At 45.4% G+C, this 24,202-nt stretch overlaps 1 protein-coding gene across 1 annotated transcript; it reads right to left on the bottom strand.

The window, feature by feature from the left end:
• Positions 1-535: 535 nt before the first annotated feature.
• Positions 536-23,467, bottom strand: LOC109780169 (protein PGR). Its single transcript, XM_020338748.4, has 4 exons — positions 23,036-23,467; positions 18,172-18,394; positions 6,796-7,044; positions 536-1,103 (listed from the first exon to the last, which is right to left on the bottom strand). The coding sequence occupies exons 1-4, from the start codon at positions 23,299-23,301 to the stop codon at positions 972-974; spliced, it is 870 nt and encodes a 289-aa protein (XP_020194337.1). The 5' UTR covers positions 23,302-23,467; the 3' UTR covers positions 536-971.
• Positions 23,468-24,202: the final 735 nt, after the last annotated feature.

Raw genomic sequence — 24,202 nt, 5'->3', positions numbered from 1 at the left:
AGGCTTTTTTAATCACTTCATACAGTCCCAACTTTTCACATACTTCTTTTGCCTTTTGGCACACAAACAATACATGTTTAGTATCCTCTGGCCCATTCCGACATGCTGGGCAAATGGGCGAAGTTTTTAGAGTCCCGTGAAGTGCGCCAGACAAAAAATTTGACTTTTGCCGAACAAGCTAATTTCCATATTTTTTTCCAAATAGGGTTGGCCTTACTTCTACCCATGCCATTTGTACACTCCAATTTCCTCCCATGTTGTTTATACCATTCTTCCAAATAAGCTGATCGCACAGTGAATTCAGATGTCCACAAACATTTGTGGCAACACATTGGATGGCAAAAGAACATCTCAACGCGTTGGTCTTGTCGTTTGCGTTTGTGAAAGTACGGCGTTGGAGATGCCCTAAAGTAGTGCATGTAAGTTTTGTCATAAGTCAAGCTTTGACAAAGTTTACGGAAAAAGTATCAACATTTATAATACCAAATCAACACCGTTAAGACTTACCGTGAACTATATTTTCATATGGTATAGATTTCGTATTGTAAATGTTCATATATTTCTCTATAATATTAAATTGGTCAGAGTTCACAAAATTTGACTTCAGACAAAACTTAACTATAATTTGGCAAGGGGATAATTGTTGGATTGTGGTCTAAAACGGCGAACTAGATACTTTCTTCTACACAGATAGGTTTCGAAAAAACCATAATTGTCAATTCCGCATTACAGCACAGCTTTTTCTTGCTTAAAACAATTTGAAATTCCCCAACTTGCACTATTACCAAACTAGCTGCCTGGAGCAAACATCATCAGGCTCGTCAATTGTGCCCAGCAAATAGCCAAAGATTTCCAACACTTCATTGTTCATCTTGCTTGAAGTAAACATCAGTCATTCTGTCCTTGGAATATTCACATTACACATCACTGCGCATTAGGGACAGGCGAAAAAGCCAACCAAACCCTTGCTTCTAGAAGAAGAAAATGCAGGCATAAGCTGTAATCACCGATGTTAGCAGCACAGACACTGCATTAACAGCATCATTATCCAGGATAGTCATTCCAGAAATCTTGGTGACAGTAGGTCCCCGTTTACTGACCACCTACATGTACAGGACAAACAAACTGTTCAATATGGTGAAACTGAAAATCCTGGATAATATCTGGTTCAAGATCATGTGAATCACACTGATACACATATTCATGCTCGCCGAAGCAGCAAAGCAAAGCTTCCAGAATAGAATAACGCTATTATTACATGTGTGTAATTCATATATAAAGTCATCACATCAGAATAGCTAATGTGGATAAGAGAATTTATAGGCACATCCTACAAAGCTTATATACTCCCTCCGTTTCACATTAATTAAAAGTTCTAGCTCTGTCCTAAGTCAAACATGTTTACTTTTGTTCAAGTCCATAGAAAAATATAGAACATCATATTAGTTTCATTAGATAATTTATGAAATATGTTTCATATTATATATATTTGATGTTGTATATCTCAGCATATTTTTCTATAGACTTGGCCAAATTTAAACAAATTTGACTTGGGACAAACCTAGAACTTCAATGATTCGGAAAGAATGGAGTACTGGCTTAAGTACTAGATTGGTCCCTCAAGTTTGACAAAAAGGCCCGGTTTGGTCCCTGCAGTCTCAAAAGGGGCGAATAGCCAAATATCCCCCTGACATTTGTAATTTGGGTCAAGAAAATTCACTGGATGCCATGTGACACATAAGTATGTGGACACATCACATAATCTCGTTCATATTTCTGTTCTAAGCAGCAATGGGAACGAAAAATTATTCTCGCGAATGTGCAGAACCCAATGGAATCACGTTGTTTGTCTCATATTAGGAGCATCTACATCCGGGCGCCCCAAACCCTCCTCAAACGCTCGGGCGGCCCGCCCGGTCACTGACCGGTCACGATTTTTCGACCCAGACGGACGCCTTAAACGGGCCTCAAACACCCGGGCTGACCGGCACCCCTCATATCCAGCCCAGATATGGAGCGGATATGGGGACGCCCGAACACGCCCGCCACGTCAGACCCGTCCCATGCTGGCCCACCCAACCCCACATATATTCGCTCCATCCGCTCGTCGGACCAAACCCTAGCCACTTCACTCCACTCCCCTCCGCCACCCGAGCTCACCTCCGCGGTTTCCGGCCTTCTCTGGCATGGCAGGCAGCGGACCGGACTCCGACCAGTCCAGATCCGTCGACTGGGGTGTCATCCCGTGCGGGTTGGAGGAGGCAATGGCAGTCCACGTTGCACTCCACCGCTCCCGGGAGGACAGCGCCCGACCGACGGACGGATCTGTCCGCTGCGACTCCATAGCGTCAGCTCAACGGGCGCTTGGGTCCTCTGGGGTTGGATCCTCGCAGTCCCGGCAGCCGGAACCCCTCTCCTTTCCTATCACCAGTCGGGCAGACTATGAGTCCCACCGGGAACAGGCGGCCCGCCATGGGAAGGAGAGGATTGGCGTAGCGCAGGCGGCCGCAGAGGAGGAAGCCATCCGCGCCCGCATTGTGAAGAAACGGCAGCGGAAGAACACACGCGCCCTCGCCCGGGAGCAGAATCGGGCGGTCCGTGCCATGGCCAAACTGCCATCGAAGGAGGAGAAGGCGGACAGTGACAGCGAGGACAGCTCCGGGGCGATCAGATCCGGCTCAATCTGTATTGCGTCTTCGACCGGTACTTCCACGAGAAGGATGGCAAGGGCGCCGGGAAGGGCAAGGACAGACGTGGATGAACTCCATAGCCGCCAAATTTTGGTAGTCCGATGGCATGTTTAGTTAGTAGTGATGGAGTAGCCGGACGATGTGTGTGCATCGACGTAGTTGCATGAGTTTGTATGGATTTGAGATATGATAATTGAGGTGTCCGGATATGGATTACATTATTTGAGGGTGCCCGGTCAGTGCCCGCGGACGCGTCCAGGTGCGTCCGCAGGCGTTTGAAGGGCCGGATTTGCCAAGTCCGGCTATAGATGCTCTAACACAACATCAGATTCATTTCCCAGTCAAGAACTGGGAAATCCCTAACTTATGTAGGCTCTGAAGGAAACCAAAATCAATAATGTTGTTCTGAACATAGCTCGACCAGTACGGGACAGCATCCTCTACACATGTGTTGTGGTCGCTTACCCCGAGTGCAGTTAAATTGCAGGTCTCCATTTATGTGTATGATTTGAAAGGCGTGCATAAAAATGAAGTACAGATTCTCCTGATATTTATAAAGGTTCTCCGTTCAGAAGGACTCGAAACTTATAGCGTCGTTGCCCAAAAGAATACTCAATAAAAATACACTTGACAGCTCGTGGATCCAAAATAGCCCACAAATGGCATGTGATTCCTGACAAAGCAGCCCACAGATGGCATGTGATTCCTCACAAAACAGACACAGCCGAACAGCTTGGGAGGAACCACGAAACCGTTCTTCCCCAAAAGTAACTCAGAAGGTGACTTCATACGAGAGGGGCGATTTGGCTCCCGAGCTCATCTACACCCGCCATTAACAGTAAAATAAAAATACTAGAAATATTCAAAAAAATCTTTTTTTTGCATGAAAGATGTTTCAGTGCGTGAGGTTCATGCAAAATTTCAGCTCATTTGGACATCTGAGTAGCTCTTAGAAAAAAGACAAATTTGGGGTCTGTGAAACAGTGTACTGTTCAGACTGATTTATTTACTTTTTTTGCTGAGAGCTACTTAGATCTAAACGAGCTGAAATTTGACATGGACCTCACGCACTAAAACATCTTCCATGCAAAGAAAATCGTATTTAAAAAAAATAGTATTGTTTTGATTTTACTGTTCATAGGGTGTAGATGAGCTTGGGCTCAGAAATGAATATTCGACTTCATACCCGGTATTCTTGATCATGTGCGATTGATCAAGTATGTCATAGTCATGACAGCTTCACTCCACAAGAATTTCGACACATTTATAGTAAACATCAATGATTGAACAACCTCCAGAATATGTCGATTCTTCCTTTCTGCCATTTCATTCTGAGGAGTGTCCTGACATGAGGTTTAACACAAAATCCCTTGCTCTGATAAGAAAGTCTCTAACACATTGTTCACATTCTGAGTGTCATTCTCACTTCTTATCATTTCTACCTGAACATTGAAGTGATTTTTGACATAGGCATGGAAAGTCTTGAAGCATTGGAAAGTTTCATCCTTGTGACACATCAAATAGATCCATGGCATACGTGTGTGGCAGTTAATAAAGGTCACAAAATACTTGGCACCACTAACCGACACCACATGACTTGTCCACACATCCGAGTAAACAAGCATGAATGGGGCCTTACTCACATAAGACATCCTCGTGTGTTTTGCAAACTCACATGCATCACGTTTCAGATTGGTCTTATCTACTACATGCATTACCATTAGGAAACAACTTATACTCCCTCCGGTCCTTTTTAGTTCGCATATAAGATTTATCTGAAGTCAAGCCTCGTAAAGTTTGATTAACTTTATAGAAAAAAATACCAACATTCACAATGTGAAATCAATATCAGTAGATGTGGCATGACTTAAATTTTCATATTATATAACTTTAGCATGGTAGACGTTGATATTTTTTCATACAAATATGGTCAAACTTTATGAAGTTTGACTTTAGACAATTCTTATATGCAGAGTAAAAAGGACCGGAGGGAGTACATTTTATGAAAAGATACATGCCCATTCTGCAGTGATGTTTCTTCGCCATGGACTCTCGTTCTTCTGCAATAGCCGCAAACACTATGTTGCCCATCTGACCAAGCCCCTCACGGTCCATGTACCACAGTCCCCCACGCCTTATTGCAGTCCCAATCCTCCTTCCAGTCGGCCTGCCCTCAATCAAGCACATTCCTCTGTCAACTGTTATCCTACAATCCATCTGGTCAATTAGAGCACTCATAGTCAACAGATTGACCTGGAAAGTTGGCACATGTAGGACTGAAGATAACTTAATAGCAGGTGTACATTGAACTGTCTCAATACTCTTAATAGGTTGTGATGTCCCGTCAACAGTACATATCATGTTACTTTGAGAGGGAGTGAGTTGATCATATGACTCAAATTCCCTGGAGTCACCGGCAACATGTTTAGAAGCACCAGAGTCTAGAACCCACTCCGGATCAGTTCTGTGAGCAGCAATTGTGGAAGACTGTATCCTCTACTTCCTGCATCAGTTCGCCGAGGGAACAGCAAAGCACATGCCTGCTGCCACATACTTGCTGCACATGTCCATAGCAGACCAACGCCATTCGCTGTCACCTCTACCTCGCGCAGCTCACAACCGCCTGGCACATGTGTCCTCTTCAGGACATGGCCTTCTCCCAACCGCACTGATTCCCCCTCAGTGCCACCATAGCCTGCAGTTGCCTTCACGCCACCTTGATGCAGCAGCTCCGCCTTGCTCCCCATGACAGCCTCCACCTCTTCTGCTCCAAACTGCACCACTTGCTCTAATTGCTCCACCTTCTCCCTCTCTAATCAACAGCAACAACAACAGATGCAGCAGCTGACGCACCAAAGCAATAGCCAGCAGCAGCAGCGCAAGCCTCCTCTTCCTCTTCTTTGCCTCCTGCTTCTTCTCCTTTTCCCTCTCCTTCTTCCTCTTCTTTGCTTCCTGCTTCTGATGGAGCAGCTCCTGCACGAACTGTTTCTTTCCAATCAGCAGTAGCAGCAGCACCAGCCTCAACACGTCTTCCTCCTACAGCAGCTGCAGCAACCACAGCCAGCCTCCTCTTCCTCTTCAATCAGCTTCAGGAGACAGCAGCAACAAGCAGCTCCTCTTCCTCCGCAGCTCCTCCTCGTCTTCTCTGCCGCCTCATGGAATCCCTGTCGACACGCCGCCGATTTCCCGCCAGCCCGCGTGCAACAACACCTCAGCAGCTCCCGCAGCTCCACCTTCTCTTCTCCTCAGCCAAGCCCGCCTCCTCGCCAGAACAAGCCAATTGCAGTGCGCGCGCACAACCACGCCCAGATGCACCGCCTCTAGTGCCTCACCATCGACACCCTGGTCTGATACCATGTTGAGCAGAGGAGGGGTGTACCTCGTTGACAGCTCAGGCAGCTGTGCAGTCCGAGAAAGGCTCTCTGTTCTGGTCAAACTCATTTCCACTGCTCCGTGCTCCTCTTCTATTAGGTCAGACACGGCCCCTCATCCAACATGAACCGGTCTCTTTCCTAACTTTTTCTTTTAACACCGTATAGACGCAGACGCTCATACATACGCAATAAATCCAGGAAACTGCAAGGACCAATGTCAAGTCTAGGACTTGAACTCTGGTCGGCTGGGGATACCACTGCCCTCCTAACTATCCAACCACAGGTTGGTTTGCGATCTCTTTCCTAACTAAATAATTATCTCTAATGGGCTACGGTATGAGATCCACCCCTCTAACACTACAAGTTGTCACGTGCTAGGATTGGGACCGGTTCTAAGATCAATGAACGTGACATGCTTGTGGATACACCTCTGAGGAGCGAAGGTTGGCCGGCCATGGTGTTGGGGAGAGAGAAGGTTGAGGACAGGGATTAGATCTTTACTAGTTTATTCTCATCTGTTTCATAATTCTTATGTAGTACATGGTGTCCCTTTTATAGCGAAGCCTCGACGTGATGCCTAAAAATAGAATCAAACTTTCCTAACAAACCATATCTTGATCTTCCTAACTGTACCGATCACTTTCCTAACTAAATAATTATCTCTAATGGGCTAAGGTATGAGATCCCCGCCTCTGACAGATTCTAACCTAAGATGTCATGGAAATATTTACCTTGTTCCGAACACTGCAGTATCCGCTGAACTGAAGTGTGGCACCCAGCAATGAATCAATTAGACTCCCAAGCAAACCAGCAGTAGCAGAGATAGGTATTACTAGGAGCTGTTGAAACGACATATCAAAAGAACATTCAGCTGTCATCAGTCCAACAGCAACAAAAGTCAGACCAATGGTTAGACCACCTGCTGTGGCAGCAAGAAGTCCTTGTAAGGTCACTCCACCATTTGTACCTTTCCTGACAGGCTTATACATGATACAAGGAATTATCAGCTCACACATAAAAGCAGTAAAGCACACAAAAACTATCAACTTGTATAGGAAATATTCAAATGAGACAAAGATGAAACAGTAAATACTTTGGGATCTGCATGTATGAGATGATGCAAAAGATGATAGGTTGACCCACAATATGAACCTTCTATATATTCGCAAACAATTTGTGCTTGTTTGTTTGTATGCGGGGAGGCCATCGTCTTAATGGATACAGCCCATGCGGGTATTCCATCTACAAGTTGTATTTCATATTGTTGACATACTACTGCACTTGTGGAGCTTCCACTCTTAACTGTAAGTAAACAATGTCGATTGAGTAGGTACATTGGTATCATTGTTTGACTCTGCGACACCAAAGGCATGTCATACAGAAAATCTTGCGCAGCTGCTAGGTGTAGGCACACCTTGATTGTTGCGAGTGAACTGCCACTTCCATGCGAAGGGACGTTTTTCTTCCCAGTGATAATGCAGGCAGTAACTCCGCCTATGTTGTCTCAACATAGCCGGTCCCAAGCCCGGGTAAAGGAGGGTTGTGATAGGCTTGGCGAGCCAACGTAAAAACTCAGCCACTCTTACGGAGATGAAACCCAAAAGATTTTCGTTGGGGCATAACCCTCTAAGCGACGCGCCACACCGGAACCCGGGTGTGGTGTCAAATGGGCAAGGGCCGGGCCGTAACCCCCTGGTGGTGTGCCGTATCTTGATCTGGATACGGTGGCAAGTGAGCAAGGATCGGGTCGTCGCTGTTAAGCTTCACTCACTAGCCAACGCAACCAAAAGTCCGAACTGATGAAAAGGGCTAGGCAATCCACATATACACTTCAACACCCCGTCTCACGTGTGACGCGGGAAGTCAACACGTGGATAGACTCAGAGGTATGGCTCAAGAGGCCTATACGCGGACACAAAGGGGGGAACAACACTTTTTGGATAAATTGCGAAAGCCAAGACTTGTAACTCAAGACCATGGGCTCTGATACCATGTTAAGCTTCATGCACTAGCCAAAGCAATCAAAAGTCCAAACTGATGGAAAGCGCTAGGTGAAGCAGCACAAAGGTTGTGGAGGAGCAACTCCACCTTGCTGCTACAATGTGTACAGCACAAGTGTTGAAGGAACAACTTCAACGTGCTGCGCTAGATATCGCTCTAGAGGCGAATGTAGGCTGATAGGGCAGCAAGAGTTCAATCCAGAACTCCTAGGGCACAAGATCTACTCCAAGATCTTAGATAAGAACAACAAGTTCTATTATAGGTAGGGGTACATAGTCTGGGTACAAAGTAGAGGTGAGGACCTCTATTTATAGGGCTTTGGGAAGCCTTCACATACTTCTACTTATAGCTGGAATACTCTAGAAACATTATTTAAGGTTCACCATTCTACTCATAGCTACTCACAACTAGAAGACTCTAGAAAACAGTAGGTAGGATAAAGAAAAGAAAAGAAATACTAGACCACAACAGAAGCATCTAGAAGTAGCCAAACAGATTTGACATATGATTATATTTTCATGTTCCTCATCTATTGTTCCTCATCATTCTCCCCTGGTTGTTTGGAACTCGCCCTCGAGTTATCTTCATAGAGCACTTCTTCTGGATGGTAGAGAGTCAAGTCCACAACATTGAAAGTGTTGGAGATACCCATATCGCTTGGAAGATCTATCACATAAGCATTATCATTTATCTTCCTCACGATAGAGAAGGGCCCATACCTTCGCTGCCTAAGTTTCCCTTTAACACCTAAAGGCAGCCTCTCTCTTCGGAGGTAGACCATCACCTTATCACCGGCTTGGAATGATTTTGGCATCCTTTTGCAATCAGCAAGTTGTTTATATTTCTGATTTTGTGCTTCCAAAGCACCGCGAATCTCTTCAAATAACTCGGTGTAATTATCAGCAAAGGACAATACTGATTTTGAGTTTCCCCTTGATGGTAGCTTCACCAGGTCCATCACATGTGATGGAACTTTAGTGTAGACAATGGAAAAAGGGCTCCTCCCTGTGGATCTATGCTTGGAGTTATTGTAGGAGAATTCTGCAAGAGATAAAGCCAAATCCCATTGTCCCTTTCTTTCTCCACAAATGCAACGGATCAGATTACCCAAAAACTTGTTCACCACTTCCGTTTGTCCATCTGTTTGTGGATGAGCAGTGCTAGAAAATTTCAATTCAGTGTTGAATTGCTTCCACAAAGTGAGCCAAAATGCAGCAAGAAACTTGCTATCACGGTCTGAGACAATGGACCTTGAAACTCCATGAAGTCTGACCACTTCTCGAAAGAATAGGTTTGCCACATGATGAGCATCAGTTGTCTTGCGGCATGGGATGAAATGAGCCATCTTAGAGAATCTATCCACGACCACAAATACAGCATCACTTCCTCGTCTTGTTCTTGGCAAGCCCAAGACGAAGTCCATAGAAATGTCCTCCCATGGAGCAACAGGAACAGGCAAAGGCATGTATAACCCGGTGTTCTGGACTTGGCCTTTGTAGGTTTGACATATAGGGCATCGCTGAACAAACTTTCCAGCATCTCTCTTTAGTTGTGGCCAAAAGTAGCGAGCTTCCAGGTTAGCGATAGTCTTGTCCCGTCCAACATGGCCACTAAGATCACTTGAATGGAGCTCTCTAACCAGCTTGTCACGTAGAGAACTTCTTGGAATGCACAAACGATCATTTTTTAAGAGATATCCATCTTGCATCAAATAGTCATCACCTAATGGCTGGCCCCTTGCGTGCTTTACCCAAGCATGGCCAAAGTCTTCGTCACCCTCATACAACTCCTTTATTTGATCCATGCCCGGAAGTTCAGCTTCAAAAGAAGTCAAGAGGCATGCACGACGACTCAAAGCATCGGCCACTCTGTTAGTTATTCCAGATTTATGCACGATGAGATAGTTAAACCTCTCCAGATATGCTACCCATCTTGCTAGCATGCGGTCAACATGCTTTTGATTTCTAAAATGCTTCAAGAATTGATGGTCGCTATAAACAATGAACTCTTTAGGCAGCAAATAGACTTCCCAAGTTTTCAACGCTCTGAAAACGGCGTATAATTCTTGCTGATAGGTACTCCATTTCTGTCTAGCTTCACTTAACTTCACACTAAAGAAAGCAATGGGCTTCCTTTCTTGAGATAGGACAGCTCCAATGCCTACTCCACTTGCATCACACTCCAACTCAAAAGTCTTGTTGAAATCAGGTAGTACCAAGACAGGAGCTTGTGATAGCTTTTGTTTAATCTCATTGAAACTAGCTTCAGCTACTTCTGTCCATTGGAACTTTCCTTTCTTCAAACACGCGGTAATTGGTGCCATGAAAGTGCTGAAATTCTTCACAAATCGCCTATAGAAAGTTGCAAGGCCATGAAAGCTTCTTACCTCAGAAATGGTCTTAGGAGTTGGCCATTCTCGGATTGCTTCAACCTTAGAATCATCAACACGAATGCCGTCACATGTTATGACGAATCCTAGGAAAAGAAGTGTGTTTGCAGGAAAACACATTTCTTCAAGTTGACGTAGAGCTCATTTTCCCTTAGTACTTCTAGCACCTTCCGAATGTGATCAAAGTGTTCATCCTCATCCTTGCTATAGATCAAGATGTCATCGAAATAGACCACAACAAAGTGGGATAAGAAGGGTCTAAGGACTTGATTCATTAAGTGCATAAAGGTACTTGGTGCATTTGAGAGTCCAAATGGCATGACTAGCCATTCAAACAACCCTTCCTTTGTCTTGAAGGCGGTCTTCCATTCATCCCCGGGTCTTATACGGATTTGATGATATCCACTTCTTAAATCTAGCTTTGTGAACACTCTTGCTCCACTAAGCTGATCCAACATATTATCCAGACGGGGAATAAGGAATCTATACCTTACGGTGATCTTGTTAACGGCTCTACTGTCCGTACACATGCGCCAAGATTCATCTTTCTTTGGCGCGAGTAGGGCTGGTACAGCACATGGGCTAATACTTTCTCGAATGTGCCCCTTTTGCAACAATTCCTCCACTTTCTCCTTCAATATATCATGCTCCTTTGGGCACATTCGATAGTGTGGAAGATTAGGAAGACTTGCTCCCGGAATTAAGTCGATTCTATGCTGAATCCCTCTCATCGGCGGTAGGCCTTGTGGCTCCCCAAGTATGTTATGAAATTCTGCTAATAAACCACGTACCTTTGCTGGAATTTCAACAGTCGGGTGCTCTTCTCCTTTTATAATAAGTGCAGCACATAAATCTGCCTCCTTCAAGTCTTCCATAAACTCATTAGAGGTGTGAGAGATAGTTAACATACTTTTCCCCTCGTCCTTAGATATATTACCATCAGTTTTGTTTGGTAGAATAATGATCTTTCTCTTGTTCCAAATGAAAGAGTAAGAATTTTCCTTGCCCTTGTGTGTAGTATCCACATCAAATTGCCAAGGTCTCCCAAGAAGAACATGGCTGGCATCCATGTCAACCACATCACACAACACATTTGAGCGATAATGCTTACCCAAAGAAAGTGGCAGGTTGCATTGTTTGGTGACCCTCATATTCACTCCTTTCTTGATCCATCCAGTAGTGTAGGGATTTGGATGATCATGGGTTTCAAGCTTTAAATGGTCCATCAACTTCTTTGAGATAAGATTCTCGCAGCTGCAACTATCAATCACTAGTTTGCATACCTTGCCATTCACCGTGCATTTGCTCTCAAAGATTTTCTTCCGTTGTGTGTCATCGGGTTGTGATGTGGAACATAGGAGACGCTGGATCACACATACCGTCTCTTCACCTTCTTCTTGACAAACCTCTTGTCCGTCTACATCTTCAGATTCGTAGTCTTCCTCATCGCCTTCACCATCATGGATAGTCGTGTTAACAAATTTCCTTAGTGGGCAACCGCTGGATATGTGTCCCTCTTTACCACATTTATAGCACTTTGAGCCTTCATTTGCCTTACCCTTGCCTCTAGTTTGCTTCAGGATGGGCTGTTTTGTCTTTGGTAGAGTGGTCTTTTCTTCCACTCTATTAGGTTGGCTCCTAGATGAGCCTTCGGTATGAGGGTATGGAGGATATGGAGCCTTAGTTGTCTTTCTCATCCTCACAAACCTCTCGGCCTTTAATGCTAGAGCTTGTGCTTGATCAACGGACCAGATTTGTTGCATCATCAATTGATCTTGAATAGCATCATTGAGACCATTGACGTACCTTGCAACTTGTTGATCTTCAGTTTCAGCAAGGTTGCACCTCACTTGTAGCCTCAGAAACTCCTCCATGTAATCCGAAACAGTCCTATTTCCTTGAGCACAATTTTGAAATTGGATAAATAGGATCTGGTCATAATCAGCAGGCAAATATCTCCCTTTCAAGAGACTTCTCATTTGCCGCCAAGTTCTCACACGAGGTTCTCCTCTCATCCTGCGCTCTTCTTGAACGCGATGCCACCATGCACCGGCTCCTCCTTTCAGCTTGTATGCGACCAAAGGAACTCTACGATCTTCCGAAACCTCCATGACCTCAAAGAAAGTCTCCACTTCATATAACCAATCTAGGCACCCTTCAATATCAACATTTCCATTAAAAGTTGGGATCTCAGCTTTCACCTTGTATGTATCCCTTGCATATGTAGGGTTGGGTACTCTCCGATATGCATAGAGATCAGCTTCTTCAGGGGCTTCATCATATTCTTCACCTTCAGAAAGTTTCAACATAAATTGGCCTTCTTGAGGCACGTTGAACAGCACGTTGTTGTGGCGGTCTTGCTCCAAGATTACCTCTCCTTCTTTGATGAACATCTTCTTCTTCTTTAGATGAATCTCCATCATTGGTAGCAGGGGGAACACCCTCTTATCATCTCAACCAGCTGATCAAATCTCCGATTAAGATCTTCACGCAGCTCTTTGATTTGTTGTTCTGCAGCATCCATCCTCTTCTCCAATTGCTCCATTGCTTGCTGCAGCTTGCTCTCGAAGAGGACAGCAAGAACTTGTATGGGTCAACGAGGCTCTGATACCACCTGAAGCAGCACAAAGGTTGTGGAGGAGCAACTCCACCTTGCTGCTACAATGTGTACAGCACAAGTGTTGAAGGAACAACTTCAACGTGTTGCGCTAGATATCGCTCTAGAGGCGAATGTAGGCTGATAGGGCACCAAGAGTTCAATCCAGAACTCCTAGGGCACAAGATCTACTCCAAGATCTTAGATAAGAACAACAAGTTCTATTATAGGTAGGGGTACATAGTCTGGGTATAAAGTAGAGGTGAGGACCTCTATTTATAGGGCTTTGGGAAGCCTTCACATACTTCTACTTATAGCTGGAATACTCTAGAAACATTATTTAAGGTTCACCTTCTACTCATAGCTACTCACAACTAGAAGACTCTAGAAAACAGCTGGTAGGATAAAGAAAAGAAAAGAAATACTAGACCACAACAGAAGTATCTAGAAGTAGCCAAACAGATTTGACATATGATTATATTTTCATGTTCCTCATCACTAGGCAATCCACATATACACTCCAACAGTCGCATCCTTAGTGGCGCGCTACATCGGCGCCCGGATGTAGTGGAAAATAAGCAAGGGTCTTCGCATTTGACTCGACGAGTGTGAAGGGTAAGGAAGCTAGCCGAGCCTAGGAGGATTCGCTTAGGTAGCTGGAATGTAGGGTCTTTGACAGGGAAGCTTCGGGAGCTAGTTGATACAGCGGTGAGGAGAGGTGTTGATATCCTTTGCGTCCAAGAAACCAAATGGAGGGTCAGAAGGCGAAGGAGGTGGAGGATACCGGCTTCAAGCTGTGGTACATGGGGAGGGCTACAAACAGAAATGGCGTAGGCATCTTGATCAACAAGAGCCTCAAATATGGAGTGGTAGACGTCAAGAGACGTGGGGACCGGATTATCCTGGTCAAGCTGGTAGTTGGGGACTTAGTTCTCAATGTTATCAGCGTGTATGCCCCGCAAGTAGGCCACAATGAGAACACCAAAAGGGAGTTCTGGGAAGGCCTGGAGGACATGGTTAGGAGTGTACCGATTGGCGAGAAACTCTTCATAGGAGGAGACCTCAATGGCCACGTGGGTACATCTAACACAGGTTTTGAAGGGGTGCATGGGGGCTTTGGCTATGGCATCAGGAAACAAGAAGGAGAAGATGTCTTAAGCTTTGCTCTAGCCTACAACATGACTGTATCTAACACCCCCTCTTTAGAAAGAGAGAATCGCATCTGGTGACTTTTAGTAGTGGCCAACACTCTAGCCAGATTGATTTCATCCTCTCGAGAAGAGAAGATAGGCGTGCGTGCCTAGATTGTATGGTGATACCTGGAGAGAGCGTTGTCCCTAAGCATAAGCTGGTGGTTGCTGACTTCCGCTTTCGGATTCGTGTCCAGCGGATAAGCATGCCAAAGTCACTAGAACGAAGTGGTGGAAGCTCAAGGGGGAGGTAGCTCAGGTGTTCAAGGAGAAGGTCATTAAGGAGGGGCCTTGGGAGGAAGGAGGGGTTGCGGACAATGTGTGGATGAAGATGGCGACTTGCATTCGTAAGGTGGCCTCGGAGGAGTTTGGAGTATCCAGGGGAAGGAGAAGCGAAGATAAGGATACCTAGTGGTGGAATGATGATGTCCAGAAGGCGATTAAAGAGAAGAAAGATTGTTTCAGACGCCTATACCTAGATAGGAGTGCAGACAACATAGAGAAGTACAAGATGGCGAAGAAGGCCGCAAAGCGAGCTGTCAGTGAAGGCCGCAAAGATTATTCAGCGCTTCGTTTGTTTGGTTGTGTTTGCTATGTCCTTCTTGCCCCCGGTGAATGCACCGAACTGACCGCTCAGTCTGTTGAGTGTGCCTTCTTAGGACACAGTGATGAGCATAAGGGATATCGTTGTTGGGATCCTATTGGTCATCGAATGTGTATTTATTAGGATGTGACTTTTGATGAGTCTCGCCCCTTTTACCTGCGCCCATCTTCCTCGAACTTTTCGATAGAGGATATCTCTTTCCTCACTTTTCCCAACACGTGTATCGCTCCTATCCAGCCTTGGTCCACCAGTCCACTGCTCCTGCTCCTCCGACGGTTGTAGATCTGACGTCGTCATCTCCTATGTATTTTCCCCGTTCTATAAGGGGTTTTCGGCATATTTTACCGCACCTGTGCATGTATATATACTGGCCTATGGCCACCTGAAAATACAAGTTGCATATTTCCTAACAAGTAGCATGTGCTTAAAAAGGCGAAGGAGACATTGGGGCCACTTTACACGAAGAAGTGAATTTAGGGCCGAGTTCCACGAGATGGTGAAACCACATGCTTACTATAGATGAGTTTGAGGAAGGTTGGCGGATATTGCTGGATAAGTACAGGCTCCACACGCACCCATACATGACAAAGTTGTTCAAGATCAGGCACAAGTGGATACTACTGGATAAGTACAAGGCGAAGGATTGAGTAAGAGGACCAGGCTCTACCTTCTGCCATCGTCGAAGGGCGCAAGAGAACTACTTGTCCGGATAGAGGTGATGTACTCAATCACCCTCACAAGCCTCAAGGTGTAAGAATTGTGCTGTCGAGGGGCACTGAAGGTAACATTGCACTAAGCCGATGGAACTGAAGTTAGCAGATGGGGTGTAGAGACTAATCCACAATCCCCGGTAGGGGTAGTCAAGAGAATTTGTTCCGTATGGAACTAGATCGCGCTGTTGAGAGCTAGATCAGTACTTGTGTGTTCAGAATTGTCTACTTTGTTGCAAACCCTTTGTATTCCAATCTCATTCGACTTTTTTTGCAGGTGCAATTTCATTTGACTTATGTGATCTGTTACTTATGTGTTTTCTTTTAGAGCAGGCTCACATAATTATAAATTAAAACTCACCGTGGAGCATTATGCAGTTGGAGAGGTACAGGCAGTACTGGGTACAGGGTAGTGAAAATTAGTAATCTGTGAGATGATAACCTGATGATGAGGCGTGTGCATGAACTCTGATTGTGTTGGTAACTTCTTTTTGTGGAACACTCAGGATTTTTTTTAATTCAGCTGCCAACATATTACAATCGTTTTGGATGCCTTTCCACTGACGGGAGGCGGGGAGGCTCAAATAAATGAGAGAACAGCATGTTTCATCAAACAGGTGGACAAATAGACTGAGCTGCATTCAAGTTTGGTTGTTTGCCATGTGTCTTACGGAGTCATGAAAGGTTCAAGCTAGTTTGAGTTTTTGAAATTCAAAATGCAAGAGCTGGAATGGGCTAGGCTTGTGTACATAAGCACAGAGATGTGGGGCTGTGTATTTCTAGACTACCAGTACTAGTGGTGATCTTCTCAGAGCTAAGGACAGGCATAAGCGGCCGTGGTGGTCGCTAGATGGAGCTCGTCGACAGTGTAGGCAATGGCTGTGGGGTGACAGGCCTGAGAGTCAACACCGCTACTGTAAGTAGCATAAGTGAGATTAGTAGATTCATGATGGTTTCTGCTTCCATGTTGGTTGCACTTTGCATAACTTGTGCCAGTTTGTGTGCTAAACATCTTGAAAATTTGGGCGATGCAGGGCTTGGCGTCTTCAGTAGCAGAGGTTGGCCTGGAGGATAGGGTTGCTGCTGCATCTGTTCTGTCTTCAGGATCACTTCAGGTGTGGGATAAATCAATTATCTCTTTGAGCTGTACTTTAGTGGAGATGAAATCATACACGATTCATGTTGTGTATGTTTCTTTGGCTGCAGGTCTCCTCTGAACGATTGTGCTGGGATGAAGCTGCAAATGGTGGGGACTTGTTTTAACCGGTGAGGAAGGAGATGAATCTTTAAGGGGAAGGCTGGTCGGTGCGGCTATGGCATGCAATAGATGGGCCGGGGTAACGATCACCGCTGGTACAGAACCGAGAGGGTGCCGGCCCATAACGTTAGAAGATATCAGAGCCGGTCGAGCTGTGCCTGACGACGTCACATTGATTACTGGACCGATGTGGGCCATGGTACCAAAAAAATGATGAAATACTAATCATTATACAGCGTCCTATACGTTGGCAAATGCAAATCTAGGAGCAACTGGGCGAGCGAGAAAAGTATCTGAGCTCGGGCTCATATTAGCACTTTCAGCCAGCTTGTACCTATTAGGGAGAGGTGGGAGCGCCACTTGGGAGCATTTTCCTCACACACTAATCGTTTGATTCTATATCTAGAGCAGGCTCACATAATTATAAATTAAAACTCAATCTACATTCACACATTGCACATAGTTTGCATATCAGTCTACGAGCATCTCTATGGTCATTCACAATGTTAAGCATATTTCAAGCTTGCTCAAACAGAATTCATCGTGGGATCCAATAGTTGCATGAATAACGCAAAAACATCCCTACACCACATGTAGTTTGGTCAAATCATATTTTTTTCCTGTTTCTTGGCTTGATGCCCAAAACAATTTGGTCATGAACAAGGCATTACCAAGAAGTACAACTTCAGTTTCATGGAAACCCAAAGGTGTTGTGTTTCTACAGTCAAATTTTATGTCAACAAATGGATGGCAGGTTTGATAAAGAACAATTAAGACGGGCTGCAACAGGTAGCCTGGTCTATTAGGCTAACCAAATGTACCTGTAACAAATGGGCAGAGACCAGAGAGATGGAAAGACCTGTTCTGCTTCCTAGATTTCAGTCTCTAGGTACTTTATCCCAGTAAACTCCATGCGAGGGGAACAAACCCGCACCACTGTTAGATCCCGGAACTATCTATGAGAATTTCTATGGAATTTTCTTTGGATTTGCGCGTATGTGTATGAGGTAAGAGGAACGCTAGGGTTCCGGTATATTAGCCATTACGGCGATTTTAGGAAAAGTGATCAAGACCCTCTCCTCCAGCCACAACCCGGCTAGTTATAGGCTAAGGTTTTAACCCAGCTGGTAACAGTAAACTGATAAAGAACTGTTACAACGGTAAAATGAATCTACGGCTAGGATGGAACTTGTGCTCTCGGCGCATCTGGGCCTTTGGTTTACTGAACCGGTATTTGTCTGAAACGGTACAGTAACTGCATCTTCAGAGTTAGCACTTCAGGTTCTGACAACCACCCTGGTGATTGTATTAAGATGGAAGAAACTATAATAATATCTCAACCATGAAAGGGGCACATACCTTCAGGGTAGTGACAAGCCTTGGTTGTTCATCACTAAGCACACCGATTTCAGATGACCAAGTGTCTCCATTGCAGCAGCAATAATGGCCAATAATAGCACCTATTATACCAGTTATAACCTTTGAACCATTTGAGTCCAAGCATTGATCTTGACCCCCAGTCATTATCGCCAATAGGATAACCAATACAGTTGCTATTGCACTATTCGCAAGAACTTGGATCCTTCAAGAATTAAGAAATAAACGAATAATAAGATGCGGGGAGAATATAAAGTATTCTGATGCTGTCGGCAAAGCAATGTCACCTATTTACAAAAGAGAAAAGCTGATTGCCAAAGAGAAATTCCACAAAATTCGTTAACTTCTACCAAATATAATATGACAAATTGATATGTATAATAAGTTAGGGTTTTTTCATCAAGCACATCTGATTCTCACAAAGAACATTGCCAAAACAAATTAACTAACTCATAATGTATTTTCACCGAAGCAATGGAAAGTCTAACAGTTTTGGGAACCATCCTCTAGTTTAAATCAGTGTATTTTCGTGGAACTGGGATTGTGCTTCTACTGCCATAGTGCATGCATGCTGACAAAAGTATATAATTGTGACTCTGAGCATAAACATTTAAACGATGGCCTCTTAGCCCCGCATTGGTACTTGGAAATTTTCAGTTTAATTAGGCCATTGACGTCTCAACTGTATCCAATGAAATTCATGTGTTCCAGACAGACCCTTATGAATTCGTTTACTAAATGACTTCTGAATCTTTGAAACTGGCTTCCAAACAGCCATAGACTTGGGCTAGCTATTGCCATTTCGTGCAAGTTTGACTACATTGCGTCAGTACTGTGTTCTGTACTTGTGTTATAACTGAAAGTGCAACCTTTTCTATATGACCTAGTTATATAGCTAACGAAGAATTCAATCTACATTTCTCTATAAGACAATATTCCCACCATTCGTGTTTGTTGGGCCATTTAGCCAAAGCGGCGTAACCAAGGCAGAGAGGAATCGATCGAGGCAAAATTTTGATTTTGGAAACATCCAACAAATCACTTATTTCCCCCTTTTAACATATGAGAATTTTCAGGGATTGCCATGCCAACTCCCCCCTTGAATCGCTGAATTAATCCTGTAACCATCCCCCCCCCCCCCCCCCCCTCAACACCTTTTCAAAAAAAAATCCCCCTCAACAGCATTAACTGGACGCATATAATAAAACAGAGTGGGAGAGAAAATCATGGGGTAGTAACACCTTAATCTCCTGTGGCCCTAAAATTGTACTCTTTGTGGCGAACTATCCATATTTAGCTTCCATTTCTATGCATCTTAGCCATTGAAATGAACTAGTGACGGAGTGATAGTTGAATCTGTACCAACTTGACCCCGTTTTAAACATGACAGCATTGTAGATGAAGAAAAGTGTAACACAATAAAATTTAAATTCTATTGATTTATTATTTTGTAGTGTTTCCCGTTTGTTTGTGAACTTGGTCTGGTGTTAATGCCTTGGTGATTACTGTTTCAACTCTTGAACTCATTCTCCTTTCCTTCCAAGGATTAAATCTTTAGATCTTTCCCTCGGGTTATCCACCTTTGGATGCAATCACCCTTGACTTTTCCACAGAAGAATCATTTGAGAATCTTGTTATTCCAAAACCCTAGATCTACCTTCCCAAAACAACCAATATCCATAATGTTTGAAAAATTCAACAAAATTCCCAAGAGACCCTTCTCCACCATACACCCCCATTCCACAAAAATACGTCTTGCCCTAGTGCAATTATATGGAATGGAAATTATTGTTATGAAAATAACTTTTGACTAGGGGGCATCCTTAGTATGATTGTAAGTAAAGTTAGCGAGGGTTCATACGATAACTTTATGGTGAAGGTCGTTGTACACGAACAAAAACAACACAACGGTGTTTTTTGAATAGGTTCAGTCGCCTTGACGGAGCGTGGCCTAGTCCTATGTTAGGAAGGCCTCTGGTGGTGTTGGACGGTCGCGGTCTTCGAGTCGTAACACGAGTACACGACTCCTCGAAGCCCCCTCCCAAATTCCTGACCAAGGTCGGTTCAAGTCATAACACGACTCTCTTGGACTCGACTCTAAAGCGGCTTGGGACTATTGAAAGGTCTAAGAACAATAGTGCCCTCCCCTTGAGTAAAGTGAGCGTGAATGAGTACATGCCCATGGGGGGCCTTATAATGGTAAGGGTGCTTTGACAAATGGCCAAGGTGGTGGTAGGTAGGAGGGGTAGGATGGTAAGTCTAGGTCCATGAGTCCAGGAAAACTAGTCAAAAGTGGGGGTGTACATAGTCCATGATGCACAACTCCACTTTATCCAAGCATGAATGGGCCTTTGGCTAATTGGGCCTCATTTAGGCTTAGGATCCTTTGCTTGTTGCCTTCATTGTTGACTTTGGCCTTTTATTCTGCTTTCTCCTTTGACATGTTGACCATGGCAATTTGCTTGGACTTTTGTTGACTAGCTTGGGCCTTGTTGACTGAGTTGGGACTTATTTTAACCACCTTGGACCTTGTTGACTGTCTTGGACTTTTGTTGACTAGCCATGCAGGACTAGTGGGACCCTCGTGTAGGATTAATTATTGTCCATCTACAGAAATTAATTCCATCTCTATTCCATTTGGCCATTAACTTTAAACCCAATTTATTGGCCTCTGAAAATGTGATAATCCGCGCTCTGGACTGAGAGGAAAACATTTGTTCCAATGCAGTCCAAGCTTCTGCCGCGGTGGGGATTGACGCCACTTGCGTGAGAATTTCCTTTGTGAGGGGGGTTGAGGAGGAACCCAAGGATCTGATGGGCTTGGGCACGGCATCGGGCATATTCAGGATTTATCATCTGGACCGTTCCTTGATCAGTCGACGAGATCGTCCTTGCCGGCGCCGGGAGGGAACCATCGAGGTACCCATCGGTCAGGGCGCCACGGATTGGGGGAAGCACTTGTGCTTTCCATAGCACGTAATTGTCGCTGGTAAGTTTTTCCGAGACTAAGGTTGAGGATGGGGAGGGTGGTGGAGGAGGAAGCAGCAGCCATGAAAGGAGCTTGATGTGCTACGGAAGGAAAGCTTTGATACCATGTGAAACGCTCGAGGGAGCTGAATAGCGATAGTCTTTTGGCATAAAACGTATGTGATGCGGAGCATCCTACGGACATCACCATGTCAAGAGTCCGTTCGGCAAGTGACACGTGCGACATCTACTTCACATACATAAAGGTGAAGCATCTCCTTTACACGTGCTCACTTGACCCCTTCGAGGATGGTATACTACTTGACACTCCTCTCGTGTGCATACATAGGTATTGTCGGAACTTCGCGGATGATGAGGAGGAGTGCAGGCGCCAAGGAATGACTACACCATCCGCTAGGGAAGCTTGGAAGCAGAGACGGAAGAAAACAGAGCTCCGAAGCTACAGCCACCGGACGTCCGACGCAACCACACTCAGCCACTAGGAAGCCAACAGCTGACGGACGCTACAGCGGCCGGACAACCGACGGCACGCCGAACGCCCGACAAGTTCCAGCGACCGGACATCCGGTCTCCACCGGAAATCCGGTACCACATGTCCAGAGGCGAATTGACGGAAGACCGACGCGCTCCAGTTGTCCGGACCCTCCTGAGCCACCGGACGTCTCTGACAACTACCGGAAATCCGGCGCCGCTACACCCAAGAAGAATCAGCGGACATCAGACGCGTGTCGGGCGTCCGGACCGTCCCAAGCCACCGGTCACCCGGCACCTCCCTGTGTGCAGCCGCGGGCCTTGGCCTTGTATCTCTCTCCCACTTAACCCTTCATGGCTTAGACTATAAATAGACCTTCCCCTCCTCATTTCTAGGGATAGCTAAGAATAGAACTACACATTAGAGCTTAGCTCATGTATCTCCCCTTGTCAGATTCCTCCTAGGAGAAGATCCATGTGGATTCAAGACCTCTTCGGAGAAGATCCCTCAACTGGATATCAAGACCCCATCTAGGGAAGGATCTATCTAGATCATCAAGACCTCATCTCCTTTGGATTTGGGATGAACCCTACCTTGTATCTTGTCTCCCTTTGATTGTTCATGTACCTTGTGGATCTTATGTGTTTGCTGTCTAGTGGATGTGTGATTGGATTTGTTCTTGAGTGTTCCTCTTGTGATCTCTCCCCGTTTTCCCCACGTGCTCTTCGTGTTCCCCCTTGAACCCACCTCCAATTCGTGAACATCGGGACAAATCCGTGCAGTTTAGCCTGTGCCCTACAACAGTATGCCTTCCTGGCAGGGACGTATTCGTGTTTACAGCAATAGATTGGAATACAAAATGGATGGATTATATTGATGAGGGGAAGAGATACTCCTAGAGGATTCTAAACTGTTCCAGTACGAACCCTTAAAATATTGGGTCGGTTACAGGTGGAACGCCAAAGGCCTGTGACATGCAAACCATGGCTTAGCCCCACTATAGCTTCAAATAGCTGCTAGCCGAGCCGCCGCTAAATGGCATAGCCCACTATTTAAAACATTGGGAACAACTAAGCACGTATTCAAGTAGGAGGAAGAGAACTTGAGAACTCAGATGCAAAGGTTGTGTCAACAGTTCAGGCAAATCCTAAGTCATTTCCTACTGTTAGGACACGATGTGTTAAGCTACTACGTTTATACAGAGAGAAAATACTGAATGCCTAACTCTATCAAGAACACTGAATACCTGTCTTGCTACATTGTTCACTATTAGTTTAGTTTGTGTAGCAATTTTTCAGCACAAAAAGTGCACCCGTGTAACATGTGAAAGCTACAATGAGAATAACTCAGCTCACAAACGTAACCAAACACGGAGATGCCCATTACCAGTTGCGCTGGCCACCCTCCTTGAAATCCTCCTCAACGCGCCGCTTGCGGTCCTCGCCGATCTTGGTCACCTTGGACGAGGTGAAGAAGAAAGCCAGCAGCAGCGCACCGTACCTATAGCCGCAGGCAAGGTGGAGCGCCATCACGGCGAACCCGGCAGCTCCGCCCGAGGCGTCCAGCGAGCGCCGCCGGACGGCACGCGCCGCGATCAAGGCGGCCAGGGCGACACCGAAGGCCGAGCGGACGGCGAGCGAGGCGGTGGCCATGTCGGCCAGGCTCAGCAGCGGTCTGGGATGTGAGAGGCGAGCGGATTTGGGGGCTGTTTGGATGGCAGCAAGCAGGCGCTCCACCAAAAATATTGGCGTTGACCGGCGGGGTTGGAGTGCGTTTGGAACTTTGGATCGCAGCCAAATTTTTTGGTTCCTTGGTCCGAGCCAACTTTTTGGTAGCCCCTCCGGCCTCGTTTAACAGGAAGTGATTGTGGAGGATTTGGGGGCAAATTTGACAAATTTGATCTGTGAACGAAATCAAATCACGAAATGAACTGCACGTGAAACTATTTCACGCGGCTGACCTTTTTGTGTGACGCCCGATACGAAGGCGCCACACTACACTGTGCAACGCCTTACAGATAGGCGCTACACGACTGGCCAGCGTTGCATCCCAAACTGCCTAAAATTACTAAGTCATTGTGCAGAGCCTAAGAGCTGGGCGCTGCACTGTATAGTGGGGCGCCTAGCTCTCAGACGCTGCACTAGTGGTTGCACTACAAAATGAAGCAACCACTAGTGCAACGCCTAGAAGCTAGGTGCTACACTGTATAGTGTGGCATACAGTATGGCGCCTAGCTCTCAGGCGCTGCACATTGACTTAGTAATTTTCGGATCACACGGGTGCGATGCTGGCCAGGCGTGTAGCGCCTATTTGTGAGGCGTTGCACAGTGTAGTGTGGTGCCTTCGTGTCGGGCGTCACACAAAAAGGTCAGCCGCGTGAAATAGTTTTACGGGTAGTTCTGTGATTTGATTTCATCCATAGGTCAAATTTGTCAATTTTGCCGGGTTTGGAAGGAGGGAATTTTAGGGATTTGGTGAATCCCTCTCTTCCATCCAATTCCTAACCTCAAATCCCCCTTCAGCCACACATCTCTTTATATATAATGATGTTTC

The sequence above is a fragment of the Aegilops tauschii genome, chromosome 5 (genome assembly GCF_002575655.3).
Source record: "Aegilops tauschii subsp. strangulata cultivar AL8/78 chromosome 5, Aet v6.0, whole genome shotgun sequence".
NCBI classification, from domain to species: Eukaryota; Viridiplantae; Streptophyta; class Magnoliopsida; order Poales; family Poaceae; genus Aegilops; species Aegilops tauschii.
The sequence above is the reverse complement of the archived record's forward strand: the minus strand, read 5'-3'. Positions and strand labels throughout refer to the sequence as shown.